At 41.6% G+C, this 26352-nt stretch overlaps 1 protein-coding gene across 3 annotated transcripts in view; it reads right to left on the minus strand.

The window, feature by feature from the left end:
* Positions 1-25464, minus strand: part of LOC129708658 (receptor-type tyrosine-protein phosphatase R-like) — a 68707-nt gene extending 43243 nt beyond the window's left edge. Inside the window, exons 1-3 of one of the 3 annotated variants that reach the window (XM_055654552.1) lie at positions 25352-25464; positions 4808-4904; positions 133-383 (exon numbers count right to left, since the gene is read on the minus strand). In XM_055654552.1, coding sequence (XP_055510527.1) covers positions 133-269 — 137 coding nt within the window. In that variant the 5' untranslated portion in view covers positions 270-383; positions 4808-4904; positions 25352-25464. The other 2 variants (XM_055654553.1, XM_055654551.1) reach the window with 2 other exon arrangements.
* Between the last annotated feature and the right edge of the window lie 888 nt (positions 25465-26352).

The following is a 26352-nucleotide window of genomic DNA, read 5'->3' on the forward strand; positions in this document are numbered from 1 at the left end:
CTGCCCGGCCTGCTGCGTTCCTCCAGCACTTTGTGTTTTAATCTTGTATTCATTACCTTTTCTGAAGTGGTTCTCCAACAACAGTAATGTTCTAAACTGATACCATTATTAACTGGGTCTTTCCATTCTTACCTCTCCAGTAGACGGCTTTGTCTCATTGATTTGAACGATGACGAAGAAGTTGACGAGTGATCCATGATCTTTTCTGCAGTTCGGTCTTGCCAGCTCACAGTAGTTACCGGAATGGAAGTTAGCTCAGACTGTACCATAGTGCGCACACTATCTATATCTCAGAACAAGGCACACATGGGCTGAAGCTAACCAGACACACTATAGCGTCCTGTCTGGGTTAGGTGCCGTATCTCCCTGAAATGGCAACTCATCTGTAAATAAATAAATGGTACATTTATGGTGGTGGAAGCTACCACACATCTCTTGTCCTTTTCAAAGTAAGACAATAGTTTAGATTATAAATTACTGAATATAAATATGAATATGAACATGAACTTTGAAGATAAATGTTTTTTTCTCAAGACACAGAATTGATCATGGATATTATAACAAATCACCTGTGCAAAGCAAACCCTGATAAAAAATAATATGCCTTTGCATGTGAATCACTAAATTTAGAGAATAAAACCAGCATTTACCATAAACCATTGCATGTTACAGTCATTTACTGACCAGACAAACTAGAAGGTTTTACCAATTGAAAATTAAACTATTAAACAATCAATTTGCATGTGTTTGAGTTATTTCCTTCAATTCCCTCATGTAAACCCCATATCAATTTTAGATTCCATTGCATTGTCTGCAATTTAATAAATCAAATCTAATAGACAATATGCATTTAATTAATTTAATGATGTTACTTATAGCTAACATAAATAGCATTTTTTCAGCTGTATGATTAGATTTATATTGCCTGTGATTTACAAAGCATAATTTTGATCCGAATACTTGTTTTGACATTTGGACACATACATGGATAGGACAGGTTTAGAGGGAGATGGGTCAAACGCAGGCAGGTGGGATTAGTTTAGAATGGATATGTTGGTCAGTGTGGCAAGTTGGGCTGAAGGGCCTGTTTCCACACTGTATGACTATGACCCTATGACTGGTAATTGTATCAGGTAATTAAAATTAAAGTTATTTATTTTCTTAATAGATTGTATGTTGATCCAAGTGTTTGCATTGTCGACAGAGCATTGTGTTAATTGGCGATACTCATTTATTATCAAGTTAAATGAGTAGATGCAGAGATCACAGCTACAATTTACATAGTCATACAGTTAAAAATAACTTATTTCAATGCCCTCTACACAACCTGAATTGGAATAACATTGTAGTGCATCGTACAGCTTGTGTTTGATTCATATTGAATAGTTTCCTTCCATTCACTTTCTTGTGGCTTGAATGCAAGACTGTTTGCTTTTGCCAATCCTAAAAAGCGTGGCTTAATGGCACACATCAGCGCCAGTCAACCTGGCTTACGTATGGAAGATAGACACAAAATGCTCGAGTAAATTATAGGGTCCGGCAGCATCTCTGGAAAAAAGAAATAGATGACGTGTCGGGCCGGGACTCTTCTTCAGACCTGAAGTATCCCTTATTCCATTTCTCCATGGATGCTGTCTGACCCGTTGAGTTACTCCAGCTTTTTGTGTCTACCCACAGTTCCCTTCTCCACTTGCTTACATATGTATACATTTGCAGCTCTAACTGACGATAATTAGCCAGATTGAATTTTAGGGCTGTCAGTAAATTAATGGACACAATGTTTGCTTTTATAATTCAAAATGTATTTAATTGATTGAATTGAAATTCTCCAGCCATTTAAAACAAAATGATAGGAACCAGTGGTCTGGGATCTTGGACTTTGAATGGGTGAATTCAATTGCCCCTAGTGCGTAGGGAGTGGATAAGAAAGTGGGATAAGATAGAACTAGTGTTAACGGGCGATCGATGGTTGGCATATTCTTGGTTGGCCACAAAGCCTGTTTCCATGCTGTATCTTTTAATCAATACAATTCACACGATCAAAGTGGAAGTGTCCATTATGCTTATGCTTCTCTATACTCTATTTAACAACTTCACCCCAGGAAAAAAATCTACTTATTTTTTCCTTGGGATTACAGAATAATTTTGGCCTATTTGGCCTCTGGAGTCTGTGAGAACTATCTAATTAGTTTAAGGTAGACAAAAAATGCTGGAGAATCTCAGTGGGTGAGGCAGCATCTGTGGAGAGAAGGAATAGGCGATGTTTCGGGACAAGACCCTTCTTCAGACTGATTAGTTCCCAATTCCTTTTCACAAATTCATTTTGAGACTTGAAATGAATCTGTTTCCAACACATTTCAGGGTGAATTTCAAATTGATATAAAACCATTGCTTGAGGATTTCTGACATGAATTATAATTCCAATTTGGGGATTTATAAAGAAAATGAGTGTAACCATGAAAGAATATTGGAATTAAAATTAATTCACTCATTTGTCCTGAAAACATCGCATCAGTATAACAGTGCTATACTATGTGTCACATTACTCTTTCCTCAATATAAAATCAAAGAGATTTCACAACCCAGAAGGGGGCCATTCAGCCCATCATGTCTGTGCTATAATAATTTATATTAGTTTTTCATTATATATAATATAGAACATAGACCAGTACAGTGCAGGAACGGGCTCTTTGGCCCACAAAGTCCACGCCGAACATGGTGTCAAGTTAAACTAATCTCCTCTGCCTGCATGTGATCCATGTCCCTCTATTCCCTGCATATCCATGTGCCTATCCGAAAATCTCCTAAATTCCATTATTGTATCTTCCTTCACCACCACCCCTAGGTGTAAACCATCAATTATTTATGGAGATTACACAATTTGTCATCATGCAATGATGATAATACTAATATTGATAACAGTGTAATAATGCAATGTAATAAACTGGTGACAAGAGTATTACTTGGAATTTTGTCGTTTGGGCAAGCATCTCAAAAGAGCAGGTTGGGCTGTGTATTCAGTGAGTGGCTGATCCAATATTTGTTTGTTATACAGCCAAACCATAATTGAACGCCCACCCCATTGAAAGGTGGCAATAGTGTGTCTGTCATAATTATGAGTGAAGATGCCACACAGCTGCTGTACCTTTGAAGCCAGCACCCACCAAACCCTTCACTGCACTGCACTGCTACTAAGAACATAAACCAAAACTAAAAGTCAATGGTATAAAATGGAGATCAAAGTCGATCTTTCCACAATCTTGAATCTTTCATTATAACACTCAATTACAAAATGCTAAAGTAACTCAGCGGGACAGGCAGCATCTCTGGATAGATGTTTCGGGTTGAGACCCTTCTTCAGACCCTTCGTCTTCGGCTCTTGACCCACAACATCACCCATTCCTACTATCCAGAGATGCTGACTGCCCCGCTGAGTTACTCCAACATTTTGTGTCTATCTTTGGTATAAACCAGCAGTTCCTTCTTGCACTCAGTTACATCTTGGACCAATCTTAACCTGTTTGGATAGATTATCATAACAGATTATTCGACTACATTACCATGATTGTGCATATGTTTTAAAGTTATATTTTCAGGACTTATATCCTCTACTTGCTTTAGGTTGAAGTAGCGTAGACTATTTAGTGAGATTCTCTTCAAAGTTCCAAGTGTATAGCGCATTTTCATGAATATTGTCTTAGTATGTATCACTTATTTAGCATTGGCCGAATGTGCACTAGCATAGTATGGAAATATGATAAATCATAGCTTTGAAAGAGAAAAGAAAGTAAGCAGAAGTTATTTAGATACTGGGGATGTGCAAATAAAACAATTTTTATCCCAAATGTGAAAATAACATTCAAGTACATAGATTTTGGATTTGAAATGTCAGCATTATAGATAGATGTAGCACTTGCTGAAGATAAGTTTTAAGTAGCAGAACTAAGGCTAAGTTTGCAGCTGTCAAATTCTCCTGCGCTCAAGGTATATTTTATGAATGTTTCTAATGTCACATATAGTTGCAGTAGCAAAAATCACAAGCTGATATTGAAGAGTGTATCAGCAAGAAGCTCATGTGACTATTAGCTTATTGTTACAGTATATAATCTAGAGTTCTACAACTTCCTAAACTGTGAGAGTAAGTTATTGTGAGAGCCATTGATGAGTTCATCATAACTTAGTTCCAATTAGACAATTTATAAAGATTTATCAGTATGAATGGACACAATTAAATTGTTCTATTTATATTGATATTAGATTTAATTTAACTCCCGAATGAGATTGTGTGGTGTTTTATCACACATTAGTTCTGACATTTTACTTTTGAATGTGGTCATGGTAAATACATTACGATGCATTACGTGCTTTCTTTTAAATGTAGTCTTTTGTTAAAGTAATGTCAAGTTAAATGGAGAGAATATCTCATCCATGTAACATCCCTTCACAAGTCTGTAAGGCTTCAGGCAGGCTTAATTTATTTGTGCATTTAATTAATCTTTTATTCTTTCAGATTTTAATATTCACTATCTATGAGTTTAACATGAATATAAGAGCTGTTATCTCACTACAGTTTAAATAATCAAATGAATATCTTTCATCCACTGACTCTGCTGCTTTGCATCTTTATATTCGTATTTAAAATAAACACCGTTAATTTTAAGTCATCTTGCGTATCTAAGTCATAACGTATTTGATTCTATTCCTACCATTCGTTCAAAGCAGAGTGGAAGACACATTCTGAAAAATCCATCTTTCTGACTTATCTTTAGTCAAACAGTAACAGAAAATATCTAAAAAAGTGACTTACCAACAACTGAAATACATTAGAAAATGCAAGCAGCACCACTGTACACCACCACAGCAACAAATGATTGTTACTCAAACTATATCCAAGAAGTTTGTTTCTAAAAGTGCAGGGAACAAAGTAGAATGAGTTAGAAAAAGGGCAGGAGTAGACATGTATGTTAAGTAGTTTCACAATTCCGTCAACATACTTCAAACTGACAGGAGGAGCCAAATTGGACTTTGAAAACCAGTTGAACTGCTACTTATCAAGTTTAAACCCATTGAAGGCGCAGCAATGTTTCTTGTCCATTCTGTTTTCAATTTGCTTTTACGCTTATTGCCAATCTGAAGTAAAAGTTAAAATGTTCAGTTTGAAGCTTTGTGTTTAATTTTTTGCACCCTCTCTCTAACACTGTGTGGTAATCCTTGCCTGTCATGTAGAAGGCAGCATTTTCCTGAGTGCTCAGGAAGCAGCTTATCAGCAGAGCAGTTCAGCGCTGCTTCCTCCCGCACCACCTACACACGGCCCACGCACTTTCATCATCGACTTCACTTGCAAGCTGAAAGGTTGAGACCAAAGGTCGCATTTAAAATGCACAAAAACAAAAATGAGAATTGTCAATACGTCCTAATAAGTCCTTTTGAAAACATTTGAATGTTTTGAATGCCTGATGAATCTGTGCCAAATAATTTAACTTTAAAGATTTATTGGAGGAGTTAAACAAACACACACACACACACACACGCGCACACACACACACACACACACACACACACACACACACACACACACACACACACACACACACACACACACACACACACACACACACACACACACACACACACACACACACACACACACAACACCCACACACACACACACACACACACACACACACACACACACACACACACACACACACACACACACACACACACACACACACACACACACACACACATGCACACACACACACACATATGCACACACACACACACGCATATGCACACACACATATCCGCAGACACAGACATACACAGAGCCTGTTCCTCTTATAGTTTTGCAATATTGTTTTGACATAGATGTTAATACTTTATAATATTATTCATATTTTTTGTGGTACTATTTAGCCTACACATAGTTGAAAAAGTACTGAATGGCAGAATGACAATGGCAGAAGGGCACTCCAATACATCCGGCATGTGGACCGGACTGTGGACTTTTCTTTGTCAACGGCGCCAAAATATGGGCACTGTGCATTTGTGGGTTGTGCAAAAGAATGTCATTGTGCTGTGACAATAAAAAAGCATTGAACCATTGAACCATTAATTTGCAATATTGTTTTGAGGGTAAATATATGGATCGCAGAGTCGAACCTCGCATCATATCAGCCAATACTTCAATAAAGTTTCATATTGTTGGGATTGAGGAAGTGAATGTTACATAGTATTTCTCATTTTGTTTTATAAGTACAGTTGACCTAAATGAACTTTGTTGTTTTCCCATCAACTCTCTGCCTCGTTTGAGAGTGTAGGAACCCTTCCATCCGTTCCACTGACAGAATGGAAGTGTTTAATCGCGCTGTTAATAATTTGAATCAAAAAACTTTTTGCAAAGTTTTGTTTTGCTGCTACTGAGCAAACAAGTTTGATCCATTGTGGAAAAATGGCCTTGGGATTGTGAAGATTCAGTGCCGATCAGATGTAATTGCTGGGATTTAACTTGGTATGATCATGACTGTGATGAAGTTAAGAACAGTAAATCCTGCAATACTGAAAAAGCTTGTTAAACTAACTGAAGAAGAGGACTTCTTGTTTTTTTTTCGTTTTTTTGGCAAGCACTAACTAAAGTGCTGACTGCTTCTCAGGGCCTTGACACTACTGTTCTCTGATTCATGTTAGGGAAAGAGTCAGTATTAAGCTGGGCCCAATGCAGTCTGTCCAGTGCCTTATAAAGCCTCAGCATTACATCCCTGTATTTATATTCTAGTCCTCTCAAAATAAAATGCTAGCATTGCATTTGCATTCCTTACAACTGATTCGATTTGCACCTCCACTACCTACACACTGGGGGTGATTTTACAGAGGCCAATTAAGCTACAACTTCACACATCATTGGGATGTGGGAAGAAACCAGAGCACCCGGAGGAAACCCAAGAACAATGTGTAAACTCCACACAGACAGCACCAGAGGTCAGGATCGAACTTGGGTCACTGGCACTGTGAGGGAGCTCTACCAGCTGCACCAGTATGCTGTCAGTGTGTAGCCCTGAATTTGAATTTAGTATTAAAATATGCAAAATAAAATATATGAAACATTGCAATCCTGCATTGCAGGACGGGATGGTTCATTCAATTTTCAGCACATGCCACACCTATAGAACAAGCGATGTTAGCCTGGATTGTTGCCTAGCTGAGTTGGGGCCTTATTTTGGAGCCACAGTTATAGTTTTCTTCTACAAAGAGGGAAAGAGTAAATGACTGGAGCAAAGAATGTAAATATAATGGTTATATAAGTCACGGTATGACTAAATGTTGTGATGGGCCTGGGAGTCTGGGTTAGGGTTAGGGTGAATGAATCATACACCAGATTCCCATGACCTTGCTAGTTTTACAATACATTGTGGTGCAGGGTGAGAATTCATCAACATTCCAACCCCTTACAGAATGCAGAACTGTGTATGGTGTGTATTGTCACAGTGAGGCCAAACCAATCTTTCAAAGACAAGTTGTGAGATTAAAGAACTGTTCCCATCCATAGCTTGCCAAAGACATTGGAAACTGGACTGTCCCTGAATGTGACAGACTGCTATTTGGCCCAATTTCCTCGAAATACACTTGAAATGATCTGAATCTGGTCAGTAGAGTTTGAGCTATTTGGCTTAATGCATTCTTCACAGAGTCACAGAGTCATTGAGCCATACAGTGTGGAAACAGGCCCTTCGGTCCAACTTGCCCACACTGGCCAACATGTCCCATCTACACTATTCCCACCTCCCTGCATTTGGCCCATCTCCCTCTAATACTGTCCAATCCATGTAGCTGTCTAATTATTTCTTAAACATTACAATAGTCCCTGCCTCAACTACCTCCTCTGACAGCTCGTTCCATACACCCAACTCCCTTTGTGTGAAAAAGTTACCCCTCAGATTCCAATTAAATATTTTCCCCTTCACCTTAAACCTATGTCCTCTGGTTCTCAATTCCCCTACTCTGGGCAAGAGACTCTCTCCACCTACTTGATCTATTCCTCTCATGTTTTTATAGACCTCTATAAGATCATCCCTCATCCTCCTGCGCTCCAAGGAATAGAGTCCCAGCCTGCTCAACCTCTCCCTATAGCTCCGACCCTCGCATCCTTCATTAACAAATATTCCAGTAATTTAAAACGTACTTAATTTAAATCCATTTGCTTTCTATCTTGATTTTGGTTTGAGAAAATTAATCTCGCATGGTCTTTTCGATTGTGTTAATGCTAAATATGTTCTGTTGAGGAAAACATCCTCACAGCAAACACTCTTCTGCAATGAAATTTGAAAAGTCATGATCAAATGTGAACTAATTGCATCAAGGCTCGAAGTGAACTAATGAGAAAGTTGCCCATAATTGATTAGTTGATTATGGAATTAGTTGATTTATTCCTCCTGCAATGGAACACAATATCTATAATTATGCAATATCTATAATCAATGCTTATTGGTTTAAATCTACCAATTAAGTCACTTGTTTCCCCAACCATTTGGTCAATGAACCTAGAATTAACCTGGAAACCTGTACATCTTTGGGATGTGGGAGGAAACCGAAGCTATCAGACTTTTCCATCATGCCCATTGAGAAAGGAAGTCCCAAATATTTACAACACACTGAAAGAAAATTGCATTATTTCTGACTTAAATGGGCAAATGTTCAATATTAAACAGTGGCTACAATCTTGTTTCTCTTACAACATACTCTCCAAATCAATGCCAAAATTCCTTATTAAATAAGGATCCGTTTTGGTGGGAATCTGGTTCATTTCCATCTTTTTGTTCCATTGTCTCCATTTATGCCTCACACTGCCTTGGCAAGGCCAGCATCTTAATCAGGATAAGTCGCACCCTGGCCTCCCCTCCCCCATCAGGCAAAAGGTATATAAGTGTGAAAATCACACCTTCAAATTCAGGGACAGTTTCTTCCCAGCTGTTAACAGGCAACTGAGCCATCCTTCCGCAACCAGAGAGCAGTGCTGAACTAACGGACTATCTTTGATTGGACTTTACTTGCTTTACCTTGGGCCCTTATCATACAACTGTGCACTGTGAATAGCTTGATTATAGTCATGGATTGTCTTTCCATTCATTGTTTAGTACACAACACACGCTTTTCCCTGTACCTCAGTACACGTGACAATAAACATAAATAAACTAAACTGAAATAATACGCTGACAGCTAATCAGAATCACCCTATCTGCTGAGTGGTCTTGACTTTACACAGATGATAAACACATGTCACAGAAGTTAGTGTGAAGCCTTGAAGCTCAGAGAGAAGCCAAGTCATTTTAGGCCCTTGACAAAGTGCCACATAAAAAGTTTGTTTACCACGTTGGAGCTCATGGTAGTTGGGGAAGTGTGATGAATTGGATTGAAAACTGGTTATCACATAAAAGAGTCATAGGAAGTCATAGAGTCATACAGCACAGGAACAGGTCCTTTGCCCAAGTCATCCTTGCTAGCCAAGATGCTTCATCTAAGCTTGCCCCATATGGAGCTAAACTACTCCCATAGAAAAAAAGAGTTGAAATAAATGAATATTTTTATCAAGTTGGAAGCATGTAACAAGTTAATATTAATTATCAGTGACTAGTTTTGATAAGTTCATAAGTTCTTGGAGCAGAATTAGGGCATTCGGCCCATCAAATCTACTCTACCATTCAATCATGTTTGATCACTCTTTCCATCTCAACTGTGTATTCCTCTCACAAAATGCAAGAAGCTCAAGTAACCCAATGAATGTCAAGTCAAATCAAAAGAATGGAATATGCACAAATGGTCATGCATAGACATGTATGCTCATGCATACATGTTGTATATCACAATTATCTTAATGTTCTTTGAGCAAGATTCAGTTAATTTACACTAATTACAACAACATATGAGGCAGTTTTTACATCACGAAAGGCAGTGTCATAAATGAGGCCATGTTTATGGATCCGTTCTTGGTCTTCAGTTATTTGCTATCTAGATTAATTATTAGGAGAAGGGAGATGAGGGCAAGTATCTAAGTATTCAATTTGGCCAATGATAGAAAAAATGGGTAGGAGGCATGAGCAATGAATTCAGCAAAAGGTCAGTTGAATAAGCCGGTGAAAACTTGGAAAATGGAGCTTAGTGTAGGAAAGTGTGAGATGGTACATTTTGGTAAAAAGGAATCAAAAGGCAGACAGTTATCTAAATGGAGAGATATTGCATTTCAACTGAATTTCGTTGAATCTAGGAATATAGTTGAACCAAGGGGCATTTGTGTATGAATCACCAATTAGCAGGCAGGTGCGGCAACTAGTTAGGAAGACAAATGTCACTGCATTTTATTACAAGGAGTTTAGAAATAGGCGTGTTGATGCAGATTAGGAGTAGAGACTTCAGGCAGATTGACCATGATTTCTGAATGGCAGGGCATTCAGGTGACTTACTCCTGCAATTATTTTCTTCAACTTTCTTCCACATTCCTGGTCAAGTAATATTGTTTTGTTCTCCTGCTTGGTTATTGGTCCAGACATGTGGTCCAGAGGGGGTGGAGTGGCTCTGTTGATACGGAATGAAATTCAGTCTCTTGTGAGGGTAACATTGAATCAGAAGATGTAGAGTCATTGTGGATAGAACTGAGACATTGTAAGGGTAAAAATATCCTAATGGGAGCTATCAACAGGCCCCCAAACAGTAGCATGGAGATAGGGTGCAAGTTGTATCAGGTGTTAAAATTAGCACGTAACAAAGTTAACAAAGCTACGGTGGTTATGGGAGGTTTCAACATCATAATCATACATACTTTATTAGCCAAGTATGTTTTGCAACATACGAGTAATTTGATTTGCCATACAGTCATACCAATAAAAAGCAACAAGCCACACAAAATACATTTAAACATAAACATCCACCACAGTGGCTCCTCCACATTCCTCACTGTGATGGAAGGCGAAAAAATGCAGGTAGAATGGGAAAATCAGGTTGGTACTGGACCTCAAGAAAGGGAGTTTGTAGAGTGCCTCCGAGATGGATTCTTAGAGCAGCTTGTACTGGAGCCTACCTCTTCGGATCATTTACCTTGTCGTGGTGAAGAGACTGGCATGACCCCATGGTTCCGAGAGTGATGCCGTCGGAAGCACCAGCTTCTGGTAGGGCCACCCATGGCAGTAAGGTCGAGGATGAGGATCCCGACTAAGAACGATCCAACCTACAACACCTCAACGGCGGGCCAGGCGGACAAGGTTATCTTGAACTCAACGGCTCAACGGATAAAGGCTGCAACAGATCTATCAGCTGCAATTGTGTTGATTCCCTTGTCATTGGAATTAGTTGATTGATTTGTGAAGGACCGTGTGCTTCTTGGAGTGCAACATCAAGTACACGTTAAACAAACACACGCACAGAAGTCTTCGTTCTGTGAGCAGCACATATTACAATGGAACGTAGACCATCATCCTCGACCTTGAGGGATAGCCACAACGACTGGAGCCTACCAGGGAGAAGGCAATTCTGGATTTTGTGTTGTATAATGTACCGGATTTGATAAGGGAACTCAAGGTAAATGAACCATTAGGAGGTAGTGACCATAATATGATAAGTTTTAATCTGCAAATTGAGGGGGAGAAGATAAAATCAGAAGTGTCGGTATTGTAGTAGAACAAAGGGGACTATGTTGGTATGAGGGAGGAGCTGGCCAAGTTGACTGGAAATGGACCCTAGTGGGGATGACGGAGGAACAGCAATGGCAGGTGTTTCTGAGAATAATCCAGGTGATGCAGGATCATTTGATTCCAGAGTAAGAAAGATTCTAAGGGGAGTAAGAGGCGACCGTGGCTGACAAGGGAAGTCAATGACAGTATAAAAATAAAAGAGAAGACGTATAACATAGCAAAGATGCGCGGGAAGCCGGAGGATTGGGGAACTTTTAGAGATCACAGGAGATTAGTGGGGAAAATTAGGGCACATGGTATTGGGGGTAGAGTATTGACATGGATAGAAAAATGGTTGGCAGACGGGAAACAAAGAGTAGGGATTATCGGGTCTCTTTCAGAATGGCAGGCAGTGACTAGTGGGGTGCCGCAAAGCTCGGTGCTGGGACCGCAGCTATTTATAATATACATTGATGATTTAGATGAAGGAATTAAAAGTAACATTAGCAAATTTGCAGATGACTCAAAGCTGGGTGACAGTGTGAACTGTGAAGTGGATGCTATGAAGATGCAGAGTATCTTGGACAGGTTGGGTGAATGGGCAGATGCATGGCAGATGCAGTATAATGTGGATAAATGTGAGGTTATCCACTTTGGAGGCAAGAACGGGAAGGCAGATTATTATCTGAATGATGTCAGAATAGGAAAAGCGGAAGTACAATGAGACCTGGGTGTGTTTGTACATTAGTCACTGAAAGTGAGCATGCAGGTACAACAGGCAGTGAAGAAAGCTGATGCCATGTTGGCCTTCATAACGAGCGGATTTGAGCATCGGAGCAAAGAGGCCCTTCTGCAGTTGTGCAGGGGCCACACCTGGAGTATTGTGTGCAGTTTTGGTCTCCTAATTTGAGGTCGGACATTCTTGCTATTGAGGCAGTGCAGCGTAGGTTCACAAGGTTAAGTCCCGTCATACGAGGAAAGATTGGAAAGACTGAGGCCGATTCATTGGATGCATTCAAAACATAGTTAGATAGAGCTCTTAGGACTAGCAGAATCAAGGGGTATGGGAAGAAGGCAGGAACGAAGGCAAGATCCGGAGCAGAGTGAAATTTGAAGGCACAGGAGACTGCAGATGCTAGAATCTCGAGCAAACAATAAGCAAACTGCTGGAGGAACTCAATGGGTCAGGCAGCATCTGTGGGGGAAATAGACAGATGATTCAGGTCAGAGAGTGCTCGGTCCTCAGTCTGAGGAAGGCTCCTGACCTGAAACACCGTCTGACCAGTTCCCCCCACAGATGTTGACTGACCCGCTGAATTCCTCCAGTAATTATTTTTATTCAGTTAAATTTAGCTAACATTTAGGTCACGTTTTGTTATGTTGTTCATTTCTTCATGATTTTTTTGCATTTGAGTCCACGCCTTTGGAAGCCTACACAGGCATATGATTAAACTTTTCCACTTGGTATCATCAAGAACTTGCAATCGCCTACGCAGAGCACACAATATGGCATTGTGAAATGAAACGAGGCTTGCACTAATTAGTGGGACTTTTGCCCGGAAAATGGTGACCAAAACCTGAATGGGGTGAAAAGTCAGATTAAGCTATCCTTTCTAAATTGCCTAACTCAGATACATTCTCTGAACTAAGTTCATCAAAAGTATTGTGAAGGAAGGAACTGCAGATGCTGGTTTTCACCGAAGATAAACACAAAATGCTGGAGTAACAGGCAGCATCTCTGAAGAGAAAGAATGGGTGACGTTTCAGGCCGAGACCCTTCTTCAAACGTTTCATTTACCTGAACCGAAATGTCACCCATCCTTTTTCTCCAGAGACGCTACCTGTCCTGTTGAGTTACTTCAGCACTATGTGTCCATCTCTGGTATTAGAATTAGAATGCCTTTATTGTCATTCAAACTAACAAAGGTTTGAGTGAAATTTTGTTCCCTGCAGTCAATACAGCAAAGAAAAACCCACACAATTAACACAGTTCCACACAGACATCCATCACAGTGAATCTCCAAACACCTCCTCACTGTGATGGAAGGCAAAAGTCTTATCTCTTCTCTGTTCTTCTCCCGCGGCCAGGCAGTCAAACTTCTGCGTCGAGGTGATTGAGGCTCTTGATGTTAAAGCCACCGGCGGGCGATGGTAAGTCCCGCGGCTAATTAAGCCGCGCCAGGCGATGTAAGGCCCTGTGACGGGCCGATTCAAACCCCACAATTCGGGGCGGGTGAAGTTGCCGTTGCGGGAGCTCCCGAAAATCGGTCTCCTACCAGGGACCTGCGAGCTCCCGATTTTACCGTCCACAGGGCCTGTGGCCGAAGCCTCCGAAGCTCCGAAGTCGGGTCGCAGTTGCAGCTTCGTGATGGTAAGTCTGCAGGCACTACGACTGGAGCCCTCGGGTTGATTCCAGTTGGAGGCCGCCAGCTCCATGATGTTAGGCCCAAGCAAAACGGAGACACGACAAGGAAAAGGTCAAGGAAGAGATAAAATAGTTCCCCCCCCCCACCACATTTACACAACTAAAAATAAACCAAAAACATACTCCGCGCAAGACAAAGAAAAAGGAAAAGGACAGACAGATTGGAGGCGAGCCGTAGCCACCAGGCGCCACCACCATGAACCTTTATATAAACCATCATGTGCAGTTCTTTGTTTCTCTTTGAAAGTTGTTTTGCATCGTGCGTTTGGTTCCTGTTAGTTCAATCTGTGGAATGGTTTGCGCTCATCTCTGTACAATTCAGCAATTAATTATCAAGGGCCAACATTTAACACCGCCACAATGATGCATGTTGAACAAACAAAAGCCACAGATCTTTCTGAGCCTGAGTTCATTGTTTATTTACATCTCAATGAACCACCCACATTTTTTAATGCAAATGTAATTGTTCATGGCAGTAATGTAATTCTGATCTGTTATAAGTTCAACAGTGTGGACAAGTTGGGCCAAAGGGCCGGGCCGCTTTCCAAGTTGTAAGACTTTATGACTCTATGACACTGATCCAAAGAAAAAAGTGCTCAATTCCTGTAAACAATGAGCCCATATACAAACAGTGTTAGAATTGAATGGGTATTTATAGAACTTGCATGAACGTTACTAATTTCTTGGTAGGAAACTAAATTTTCTTGAACATATTTCCAAATCTTTTTGTAAAATATATAAAAATGTGATTATTATTTACTAAAAAGCCTCACTATATTACATCCGTTGGAATAAAATCTGATATACTTACACCGCCTGTGAAAGGAAACCGATAACTGTTAAATTCTCAAGGCACGTGATGTGATAATTTACCTGGAAACTTAGTTATAACTTTCCCTTAGTGAGTTTGAAAACGTATTCAAACATAGAGGTGGTGCCACGGAAAGGATGCGGAGAAGATTTCGAGGATGTTTCCGGGTCTCGAGGGCCTGAGCTGCAGGGAGAGGTTGAGCAGACCAGGATTCTATTCCTTGGAATGCTGGAGGATGAGGGGTGATCCCACAGAGGTATAAAATCATGAGAGGAATAGATTGGGTAGATGCACAGTGTCTCTTGCCCTGAGTTAAGGGATCGAGAACCAGAGGACTTATGTTTAAGGTGAGGAGGGAAAGATTTAAAAGGAATCTCAGGGGAAACTTTTTCACACAAAGGGTGGTGGGTGTAAGGAACGAGCTGCTGGAGGAGGTAGTTGAGGGATCGCAGTGTTTAAGAAACATTTAGACAGGTTCATGGACAGGACAGGATTAGAGGGATATGGGTCAAATGCAAGCAGGTGGGACTAGTGAAGATGGGCATGTTGGTCGGTGTGGTCAAGTTGGGCTGAAGGGCCTGTTTCCATGGTGTATGACTCTCTGATAGAGGCAAGTGGGTTGTCCGCAGCGGGCCAGTCAGCATCTCTGGAGAAAAAGAATGGGTGACGTTTCAGATCAGGATCAGGATCCTTCTTCAGACTTGAGTCATCTTTGCTTTTTATCCAGAGATGTTACCTGACCCATTAAGCACTTTGTGTCTATCTTTGGCATAAACCAGCATCTGCAGTTCTTTGTTTCTACTAGTTATAATAGCAGTCAAAGACGCATTAGTATTAGTATTAGTATCAGTATATCTTTATTGTCATTTTCCTGAGTACTCACATACCCAGAGGAAACAAAAAAAGTTGCTCAACCAGTGTCCATTCAGTGTGCAGTAAAAAATAAATAGAAATAAAAATACATATATCATGAACAAATTAAACACTCTACTCTCTACTAAACATCAACAGGCATTCCGATCGGCAGCGGCACGACAGTGGCTCTGCTGCAGTGTGTCCAGGTTGGTGGTTGGTGCGCGATACTTTGGCAGGGGGCTAAGTCCGTGTATCAGTCTTATAGCCTGCGGGAAGAAGCTGAGGAGCATCCTGCTGGTTTTGCACCTAATGCTCCTGTACCTCTTCCCAGATGGCAGGATGGAGAATATGTGATGCGATGGGTGGTAGGGGTCTTTGATGATGGAGATGGCTCTGCTGATACATCTCTTCCTGTATATGTCCAGCAGGAAAGGGAGTGGAGCACCAATAATCCTGCTGGCGGTCTTCACAATCCTGTCTAGTTGGTGCCGTTCGTACGCCTTGCAGCTCCCGAACCAGGAAGTGATGCCGTAGGTTAATGTGCTCTCGATTGTCCCCCTATAAAATGTTCGTAGGTGTGTAGTGGGGAGGCCTGCTTTACGTAGTCTTCGGAGAGGGTGTAGTCGCTGCTGGGCTCTCTTGACCAGTGCTGTGGTGTTGGTCGTGGACGTCAGGTCACCTGACAGGTGGAGTCCTAGGAACTTCACGCTGCTGACACTTTCCACATCAGCTCCATCGATGTGCAGAGATGTATGGTGTTGTTTTCCCACCCTCCTGAAGTCAACCACCATCTCCTTAGTTTTTCCCACGTTGAGAATGAGGTTGTGGGATTTGCACCATCCTGTGAGCAGCTCCACCTACGTCCTGTACGCCGATTCATCATTGTCACTGATGAGACCCACCACTGTTGTGTCATCAGCGAACTTGTTGATGAAGTTGTTATTGAGTCTGGCAGTACAGTCGTGTGTCAGCAGACTAAACAGCAGGGGGCTTAGGACACAGCCTTGGGGCGATCCAGTGCTCACGGCTATGGGTTTTGATGTCCTACTGCCCACCCTGACTGTCTGCTGCCGTTGCAATAGAAAGTTCAGGACCCAGTTACATGTGCCAGCATCAACCCCCAATAGCTCCAACTTCTCCACCAGCTGCTGCGGAATGATAGTGTTAAAGGCAGAGCTGAAGTCTATGAAGAGGATCCTGGCATAAGTATTTTTCCGATCAAGGTGTGACAGTACGAGGTTCAGTGTTGTTCAGACTGCGTCCTCTGTGGATCGGTTGGCTCTGTAGGCGAACTGCAGTGGGTCTAGGTCGGCAGGTAGACTATTTTTGATATGCTGCATATGCTGCATACCAGTGACCAGTCGCTCAAAACACTTCATTACTATCGGTGTTAGAGCCACTGGTCGAAAGTCATTATGGCAGGCTGGGTTTGGTTTCTTCGGGACAGGGACGATGGTGACACTCTTAAGACAGTTGGGCACTACTGCCTGGCTGAGTGAGATGTTAAAAATATTTGTGAAGCCATCTTTCAGTTGCTCGGCGCAGTCTCTTAAAACGCATCAAGGAATGTTGTCCGGCCCTGCAGCTTTGCGTGGATTGATGCTGGCAAAGGCCTTTTTAACTCCGGCTGTGGACAGCCTGAGCGACTGGTCACTGGGAGATGGCATTAGTGCACGTGTCTGGGTGCTGTTTTTAACCTCAAACCGTGCGTAGAACTCGTTCAGTTCATCTGGTAGAGAGGGGTCGTTTTGGCATATCCGCAGTGGGGGGGGGGGGGGTTGTAGGGGGGGCTTGTAGTCAGTGATGGTATGAAATCCCTGCCACAAGCGACGTGTGTCTTTGTCATTTGCGAAGTGGCTAATTATACAAAATAATTAAACTTCAATAATTTAATAAAGTGGGCAGTGATTTCTGGACTTGTTGGTTCATTATGGATGGTGCTTGATTCCTTGGGTCCACAAGTTCACGTAAGGCAAGTAGCACTGATCAATTTCAGTGGACATGAAATAAACAGAGAGGAGGAAGTAGTTGGTGTGTAGATGGAGTTAGATAAAACAGTGGGAGGATAATCACATGACACATAATTGTAAGCAAGCCCCAGTTGGACCAAAGGGCTTATGTTGTGCTGCCCAGTCCATGCAGTTTTAAGTAAATCATATTTTATTTTTAAACAGCATGTGGTTCACGCTGAACATCTTCTCGATTCTTAAAAGAAAAGTTCTGCAGATTACCGAATAAAAACAAGAAATGGTGAAGATACTCAACATACCAGGCAGCCTCTATGGAGAAAAAAAACAGGCTGTCATTGTATGTCGATGCCTGAGTACATTAGTTTAGTGCAGAGATATCACGTACAAACAGGCCCTTCAGCCCATTGAGTCTGCACTGACCAGCAATCACCCGTGCACTAGTTATATCCTGCACATCAGGGACAATGTTTACAGAAACCATTTAACCTACAAACCTGCATGTCTTTAGGATGTGGGAGGAAACCGGAGCACCTGGAGGAAACCCACACAGGGAGAACATACAAACTCTGTACAGACAGAATCTGTACTCAGGATTGAACCCTGGTCTCTGGCGCTGTAAGGCAGTAACTCTACCGCTGCACCACTTTGTCACCTCAAGTATTTTCTGTTTTTAATTTCAATTCCAAGGGTCACCCATGTATTTGCATTCAGAAAAGATGGCATGGTTCCCATATTCCCTCTTCTTGGCAAAGCTAGCTGTGGAGGCCCTCGAATTGTAATTAAATGTTTGTTTTTCCCAATTTATTTCTGGTACCATTTGGTTAGGGTTTCCAAAATAGTTGCCTGGGCACCTTATCCAACAGGAAGAAACTTTTAATCAACAGATTATTCATGTCCTATATCAGACAAAAAAACAAAATCAATTTGAGGTTAAAGTGGATGAAAACAGTAACTTAACAGGTCATTAAGATGGAGAGACTGCAGGGAAGATTTACGAGGATGTTGCCAGGACTTGAGGGGCTGAGCTATCAGGAGAGGTTGGGCAGGCTAGGACTTTGTACAAAGGAGGTTGACTGCTGATCTTATAGAGGTAGAAAATCATGTGGGGAATAGATAAGGTGAATTCACAGAGTGTTTTACCCAAGGTAGGGGGAATCAAAAACCAGAGGACATAAGTTTAAGGTGAGAGGGGCAAATTTAATACAAAACTGAGGGACAACTTTTCACACAGAGGCCTGTGCTGTGCTGATACCTCGATGGCCTTAAATTTTATATGACTCACTCATGAATAATCACTTAAAAATGTTTACCTTGGGGCAGATGAAGTGCCACTTTTGCTCCTGGCTCTATGAGCATTTTTTAAAGTGATAACAATTCTCAACATCTACTCCAAAGAAAAGCAGGAACTGTCTATGAGCACACTTTCCACCACCCACTCAAAATCTGATCAAAGATAAATTCAACCACAATCAGTTAAGAACATAGAGTATAGCACGGCACCACATAGCAACAAGCCTATCGAACCATAATGTCTGGATCGAACATGATACCAAATTAAACTAATCCCTTCTCGATTGTAATCATCTTTCGTCTTTCCGCTGACTGGCGAGCATGCACCAAACGTTTTTAACTGTACCTTGGTACATGTGACTATAAGCTATTTTTTTGTTTTAGTTTTAGAGATATAGCGCAGAAACAGGCCCTTTGGCCCATCGATTCCACACTGATCAGCGATCCCTGCACACCAGCACCATCCGACACAAAAGAGGAACAATTTTTACAATTTTACCAAACCAATTAACCTACAAACCTTGAAGTGTGGGAGGTAACTGGAGCTCCCGGAGAAAACCCACACAGGTCACATGAAGAATGTACAAACTCCGTAGAGACAGCACCCGGTCAGGTCTCAGGCACTGTAAGGCAACAACTCTACTGCTGTGCCACCATGCCGACAAACTAAACTCAAACTCAAACTGCCTGCACGTGATCCATATTTGTCTATTCCCTGCATATTCACGTGACTGCCTAAAAGCCTCTATCACTGAGTCTTAGCCCTATCCTGCTGTTGTAAGGAACTACACTCGCTGCCACTATTCTTGCAGGTGCATCTATGTGCCCCTGAGAGGCTATCTGCCTCGCAATAGTATCTAAAATGGTACACTTGTTTGAGAGGGAGACAGCCACAGGAGAGACATACACTACTCCCTGCCTGCCTGCCTCTCTTGATGGTCACCCATGTATCTATTATCTGTGTATCCCTGAAACTATTATCTATAACCCTCCTTGCCCCCTGCATACTCCTCCACTGCTGCACCAACTGATCCATGTGGTCTGAGAGGAGCTGCAACTGGACTTACCTCATTCAGACATCATCGTCAGGTACACATGATTGCTCCCAGATTTCCCACCTCAGACCGGAGGAACTTACCACTCCCCTGACTACCGTAACTGATCCCTAAACACGCACGGAATAGGCACTGTTTCTATGAGCAATAATCAAATGTCAATTCCTTTCAATAAAATAAGACAACCACAGAAGGACACTCACAGATGGGCACTGTGCACGGCACAGTGGCGCAACGGTGGAGTTGCTGCCTAACGGCGTCAAAGACCCGGGTTCGATCCTGACAATGGGTGCTAAACCCGGGTTTGATCCTAACTACGCGTGCTGTCTGTACTGAGTTTTTACTTTTTCCTTGTGACCATATGAGTTTCCTCCGGGTGTTCTGGTTTCCTCCCACACTCCAAAGACATGCAACTTTATAGGTTAATTGGCTTCATCAAAATTGTAGGTTGTCCCTAGTGTATATGATAGTGCTAGTGTACGAGGTGATCGCTGGTCAGCTTGTTTCTGTGCTATATCTCTAAAGTTCAAAGTAAAAGTCTCATGAATGCTCTCCAGAAACCAAAAATACTGATTTGCAGAATTAATAGTGGATGACAACAATATCATTATTTTGTCCTTGAAAGTGTGAATACAGGAGAATTTCTTATTAATCTCTCCTGTGGAGAGATTTTCTGTGTCTTCACATTTTTTCACACACCCCACATTTAGTATTTTTTTTCCAAAGCTAAATAGAACCAGCACTATTCTGGAGAAATCCTACAGCGCAGAGCACCCTCTACTGTTGCACAGTATCTGGTGAGGAGAAAAAAACACAGAAAGCAAAGATGGTTGAAGATGTAGAGATGACAGAGGGGCAGGGTGAACAAGGGGAATATCTACAAGGGAAAGATGACCAAGAGAAATTGAACGATACACAGGAACTGCAAATGCTGGTTTACATAAAAATAGAATTAATGATACAGGTTGATCAAAACTGACCAGTTCTGAAATAAACTAGAAAAGCAGGTTATCTGAAATCATGAAATTCAATATTAAGGACTGTAACATACACAATCAGAAGATAAGGCACTCTTCCTGGAGCTTACAAAGAACAGTACAGCACAGGAACAGGCCATTCAGCTCACAATGTCTGTGCCGAACATGATGCCAGAGGGAAGCCAAACGCAAACGGGAGGAACAGCGTCTCATATTTCGCTTGGGCAGCTTACAACCCAGTGGTATGACCATTGGTTTATCTAACTTCATAACCCTAGTATCCCCTCTCTCCCCATCCTTCCGCCACCCAAGTTGTACCACCTTCAAAGTCGTCTTGTTGAGTCTCATTGTACTCATTTTTACCTTGCACACAGCTAACAATGGCCTGTTTCCTTTATCATCGTTACTTTTCAGCATATCTTTCATTCATTTATTCCATTTCTCTCTACATCACTAACCATATCTCTCATTTCCCTATCCGCAGACTCAGTTTGAAGAAGGGTCTCGACCCGAAACATCCCTTTTCTCCAGAGATGCTGTCTGACCCGCTGAGTTACTCCAGCTTTTTGGATCTGTATTTTACAAGCTAATCTCATCTGCCAGCATACAATGAAAATCCCTCCAATCTCTGCATACCCATGTGCCCAGTTAAAAGCATCATAAACACTACTATTGGATCTGCCTTCACTACCCCCCTTGGCAGTGTTTCAGGTACCACCACTCCTTGTGTGAAAAAAACATGCCCAGCACATCATCTTTAAGTTTTGTCCCTCTCACTTTGTGGTTCGATACATCAGTTTAAGAGGCAAAAGACAGAGAGCTCAAATGGTGCTAGGGTGGAGAATTGACCAAACAGTGGACTAAAATGAAGTATATTTAACCAACTGCACTTTTTCTCACCATGCTTCATCTAACGATTTTCCCAGTATAATGCGGAGAAATGTGGAAAATCCACTTTGGATGAATAGACAGAAAAACTATGTATTTTTTAAATGGTAAAACCATTCAAAGATATTGACACAGCAAGCAATAAGGAAGATAAGTAGGATGTTAACCAATATTGCAAGAGGACCTAGGGACGGAACAGTGGTTGCTGGCTTACAGTGCCAGAGACCCAAGTTCAATCCTAACTACGGGTACTATCTGTATGGAGTTTGTATGTTCTCCTGTGACCGTGTGAGTTTTCTCTAGGTGCTCCAGCTTCCTCCTACACTCCAAAGACGTGCAGGCTTGTAGGTTAATTGGCTTCGGTGAGTGTAAAAAAATGTGTCCCTAGTGTGTATAGATTAGTGTACGGGGTGATCACTGGTTGGCGTGGACTCGGTGGGCTGAAGGGCCTGTTTCCGCGCTGTATCTCTAAAGTGACTAAAGGATTGCTTTAAGATTAAATACACCTTTCTGAAATTATACAGGACTCCTGGGAAAAAATGGGACTTAAACAGATCCTCACCCAGTATCCGATTATTTATTTTGTTGCTTTTTGTCACCAATTATTATGCGTCAGTTCTCTTCCCACAAGACCTTTTGGCCAATCTATTTGTGCATGTATTATCTTTTTACAAAAGCAATTGCTTTTAAGCTCTTTGGAGCATTGTTAAGACATGAAAGGTCTCAATAAAACTCTTTGGATTCTGTGATCTGAGTGTACAGCCAGTCAGTGTCATGTCCAAAGAATACCAGGAGAAAGTAAATCAAACTGATTTTGGTTGTTGTGGTCATATTTTAGCTTTCCTGATTTACTGATTTGCAATCTAAGCCAAGCAGCTGTCTTCTATCTAATAAAATTTGACATAGTTTAGTTTAGTTTAGAGATGCAGCGTGGAAACAGGCCCTTCCGCGCCAAAAAGCAATCCCTGCACATTAACACAATCCTACACTCACCAGGGACAAATTTTACATTTATCAAGCCAATTAATCTACAAAACCTGTATGTCTTTGGAATGTGGGAGGAAATCGAAGATCTCGGAGAAAACCCACGCAGGTCAAGAGGAGAACGTACAAACTCTGTATAGACAGCAACCGGAGTTGGGATTGAACCCGGGTCTCCGGCACTGCAAGCGCTGTCAGGCAGCAATTCTACCGCTATTCCCCCGTGCCCATTGTAAATAAACTGAGGCCCACAGGAGTCCAAATGTGCCAAATAAATGGAGAATGAGAACAGCTAACACATTGACTGAAACTAGCAAATCATCTCGACTATAATCAGGTGTCAACTCATGATATGAATCAAGAGTATTTTGCTTCGACAACACAAAGTTGTCTGAGATGTTGGCTATCAAGCAAATAGAACGTTGAGATGTTTATCACCTGCTACTCGTTGTTCTTTACAGACATATGGTATATTTAGTTTAGTTTAGTTTAGTATAGTATAGTTTTGTTTCATTTTGTTTTGTTTCATTACAGAATGGAAACAGGCCCTTTGGCCCACAGAGACCATGCCGACCAATGATCACCAGTACACTAGTCCTATGTTATCCCAGTTTCGCATCCTATACACTAACGGGGCTGTCCCACTTAGGCGATTTTTCAGGACTGCCGGCCACTGGAACGGCGACTGGAATGGTGACTGTCAGAATGGAACACATGCACACATACACACATCGCTTCCTTCACCAGCCCGTTATGCAGGCAGGGTGCAGAGCAGGCGGGAGAAGCGCTGTCTGAGTGAAATTCCACACACCACGATGAACAGGAAGGTTGGCGCTGTAATTAAGACGGTGAAAGCACAGTGTAAGGGAAGGGTCACTTAAGTCCTTTCAAAGAGGGGGGAGAAGGGGGGTGAAGGGGAGAGAAGGGGGAGATGGGGTGGGGAGAAGGAATGGAGACAACCTTTAAGAAGCAAGAGATACAAACCTGTACGTCTTTGGAATTTGGGAGGAAACCGGAGCACCTGGGGAAAGCCCAAGTGGCCACAGGGAGAACGTACGAACATGGTAGAGACCGCACCCAAAGTCAGGATCGAACCCAGGTCTCTGGTGCTGCAGGTGCTGTAAGGCAGCAAATCTACTACTGTGCTACTGTGCCTGAAATAGCTCCCTGAAATTTAACTGAGGCACTTTAAGTAGCACCTGAGGTGATAGAACAGAGCTGCAAAGTGCAGAGTATCAAATCTCAACAAAGGGAACAAACTATTTTCCTGTTTTCAGACAGAAAGCTGGGGATTGGTGACCCATTTGCCTGAGATTGCTTCAGTACAATTATTTATAAAATCTTCTAAGGAAATATCAGCAACACTTGGAACAAACATTCAACTCGAAAGTGGGCAACAAGAAATTGTGGATAATTGTGGACACAGTTCAGTCCATCCCACAAACCAACCTCCCTTGCATTGATTCAATCTCCACCTCACACATCTCCAGCAAGGCCACCAGCATAAACAAGGAGGAGTCTCACCCCACCCACTCCCTCTTCTCCCCTCTCCTATCAGGTTAGAGGCACAGAAGTGTGAAAACGCACACCTCTATAATTAGGGACAGTTTCTTCCCAGCTGTTATCAGGCAACTAAACCATCCTACCAATAACTAAAGAGCAGTCCTGAGCTACTATCTACCTCACTGGAGACCCTCAGACTATCTTTAATCGGACATCAGTAGACTTTATCTTGCACTGAACGTTATTTACGTTATTTCCTTTATCATGTATCTGTACACTGTGGATGGCTCGATTGTAATCATGTATTGTTTTTCCACTGACTGGTTGGCATGCAACAAAACATTTTCACTGTAACTCGGTACACGTGACAATAAACTCAACTAAACTAAAGAAAAAATCAAGTAACAGGTTGAGCAACATTTGTGGAGTAAAATAAATAGTCATTTGTTTCCACAGATGCTGCTTGGTCTGCTAAGTTCCTCCACTAGTTTGTTTTTGGGTCCAGATCCCAGCATCTGCAGTCTCTTTGTGTCTCCATTAGACACAAAAGTCTGTGTAACTATCATATTTACTGAGCAATTCAGTGAGAGTGAGAGAGTTGCTATTGCCTGGTGAAATTATATCTTTTTTTGGTATAAGCTCCTTGACAAGGTATCAATTTCTTTCTTTTTAACCTCATTCCCACACCCACACAATCACTTCACCTCCGCTTCCTTCCAATCTGCCAAACATCTCCTTGCTACAGAGAATTATAATTAACCTGCGGCCCTCATTGTAAATCCAAAGATATTTCACATTTTGACAGCAGTGAGAACACAAAGCTATTGTTTACTGTATTTTTTAATTTCCTGACTTCCTCCTCCAAAACTTGTAATCACAGTATCAACTTTTATTTGTAGGTGAAAGGCACTCGTCTCTGAGATATCATCTACATACCTGTAAGTTGCATGAACCATCTCATACAGTGCAGTCGTGGCTGATCAGATTCCTTTAAAACCTTGTCGAACTGAAAGTAACGGCCATGGCCATGAGAGTGACTTCCTCATTCTGCATTTAACTTCCTGAAACCAACCATAACCACAGAAAACTTGAATCTGTCAAAAAGAAAGCATGTTTTAAGCTGAAAATGTCATATATAAGGGGACGATAAAGGTGATTATAGAATGTTAAATGTGATTTAGAAAACAAAGCATCAATTTATTTTTTAGCTTAGGACGGCATGGTGGTGAAGTGGTAGAATTGCTGCCTTAAACAGCAACTGAGACCCGGGTTTGATCCTAAACTCGGGTGCTGTCTATAAGGCATTTGTACAATCTCCCCGTGACTGCTTGGCTTTTCTCTGGGTGCTCCTGTATCCTCCCACACTCCAATGACTCCAGGTTTGTAGATTAATTGGCTTCGGTAAAAATTGTAAATTGTCCCAAGTGTGTAAGATAGTGTTAGCGTACGGGGATCATTGGTCAGCATGGACTTGGTGGGCTGAAGGGCCTGTTTCAGCGCTGTATCTCTAAATTAAACTAAACTAAACTAAGCTCTCCAAATAATCATATCTTTTTATCAAACTAATTAAAATATCAAATCAAAAGTCATATTAAATAGTGAAACACAAGTGGTGGAATAACTCTGAGTGTTAGGCAGCATCTGCGGAAGGAATGGATGGGTTATGCTTGGAGTCAGAACTCTTCTTTAGTCTGAAGACGAATCCCAACCTGAAATATTGGCTATCAACTCTGAGGAAGAGTCTTGTTTCAAACACAATGCCTGTTTATTCCCTCCATAGATGCTGCCTTATCCATTGAGTTACTCCAGCACTATGTTTTGCTCAAGATTCCAGCATCGGCTGTTCTTGCGCCTGCATTATCATATTAAAGATGCTTGTATTAATACCAGTTTAGTTTAGCTCAGTTTAGAGATACGGTGCGGAAAACAGGCCCTTC

This window comes from Leucoraja erinacea, chromosome 24 (genome assembly GCF_028641065.1).
Source record: "Leucoraja erinacea ecotype New England chromosome 24, Leri_hhj_1, whole genome shotgun sequence".
In the NCBI taxonomy this organism is placed as follows: Eukaryota; Metazoa; Chordata; class Chondrichthyes; order Rajiformes; family Rajidae; genus Leucoraja; species Leucoraja erinaceus.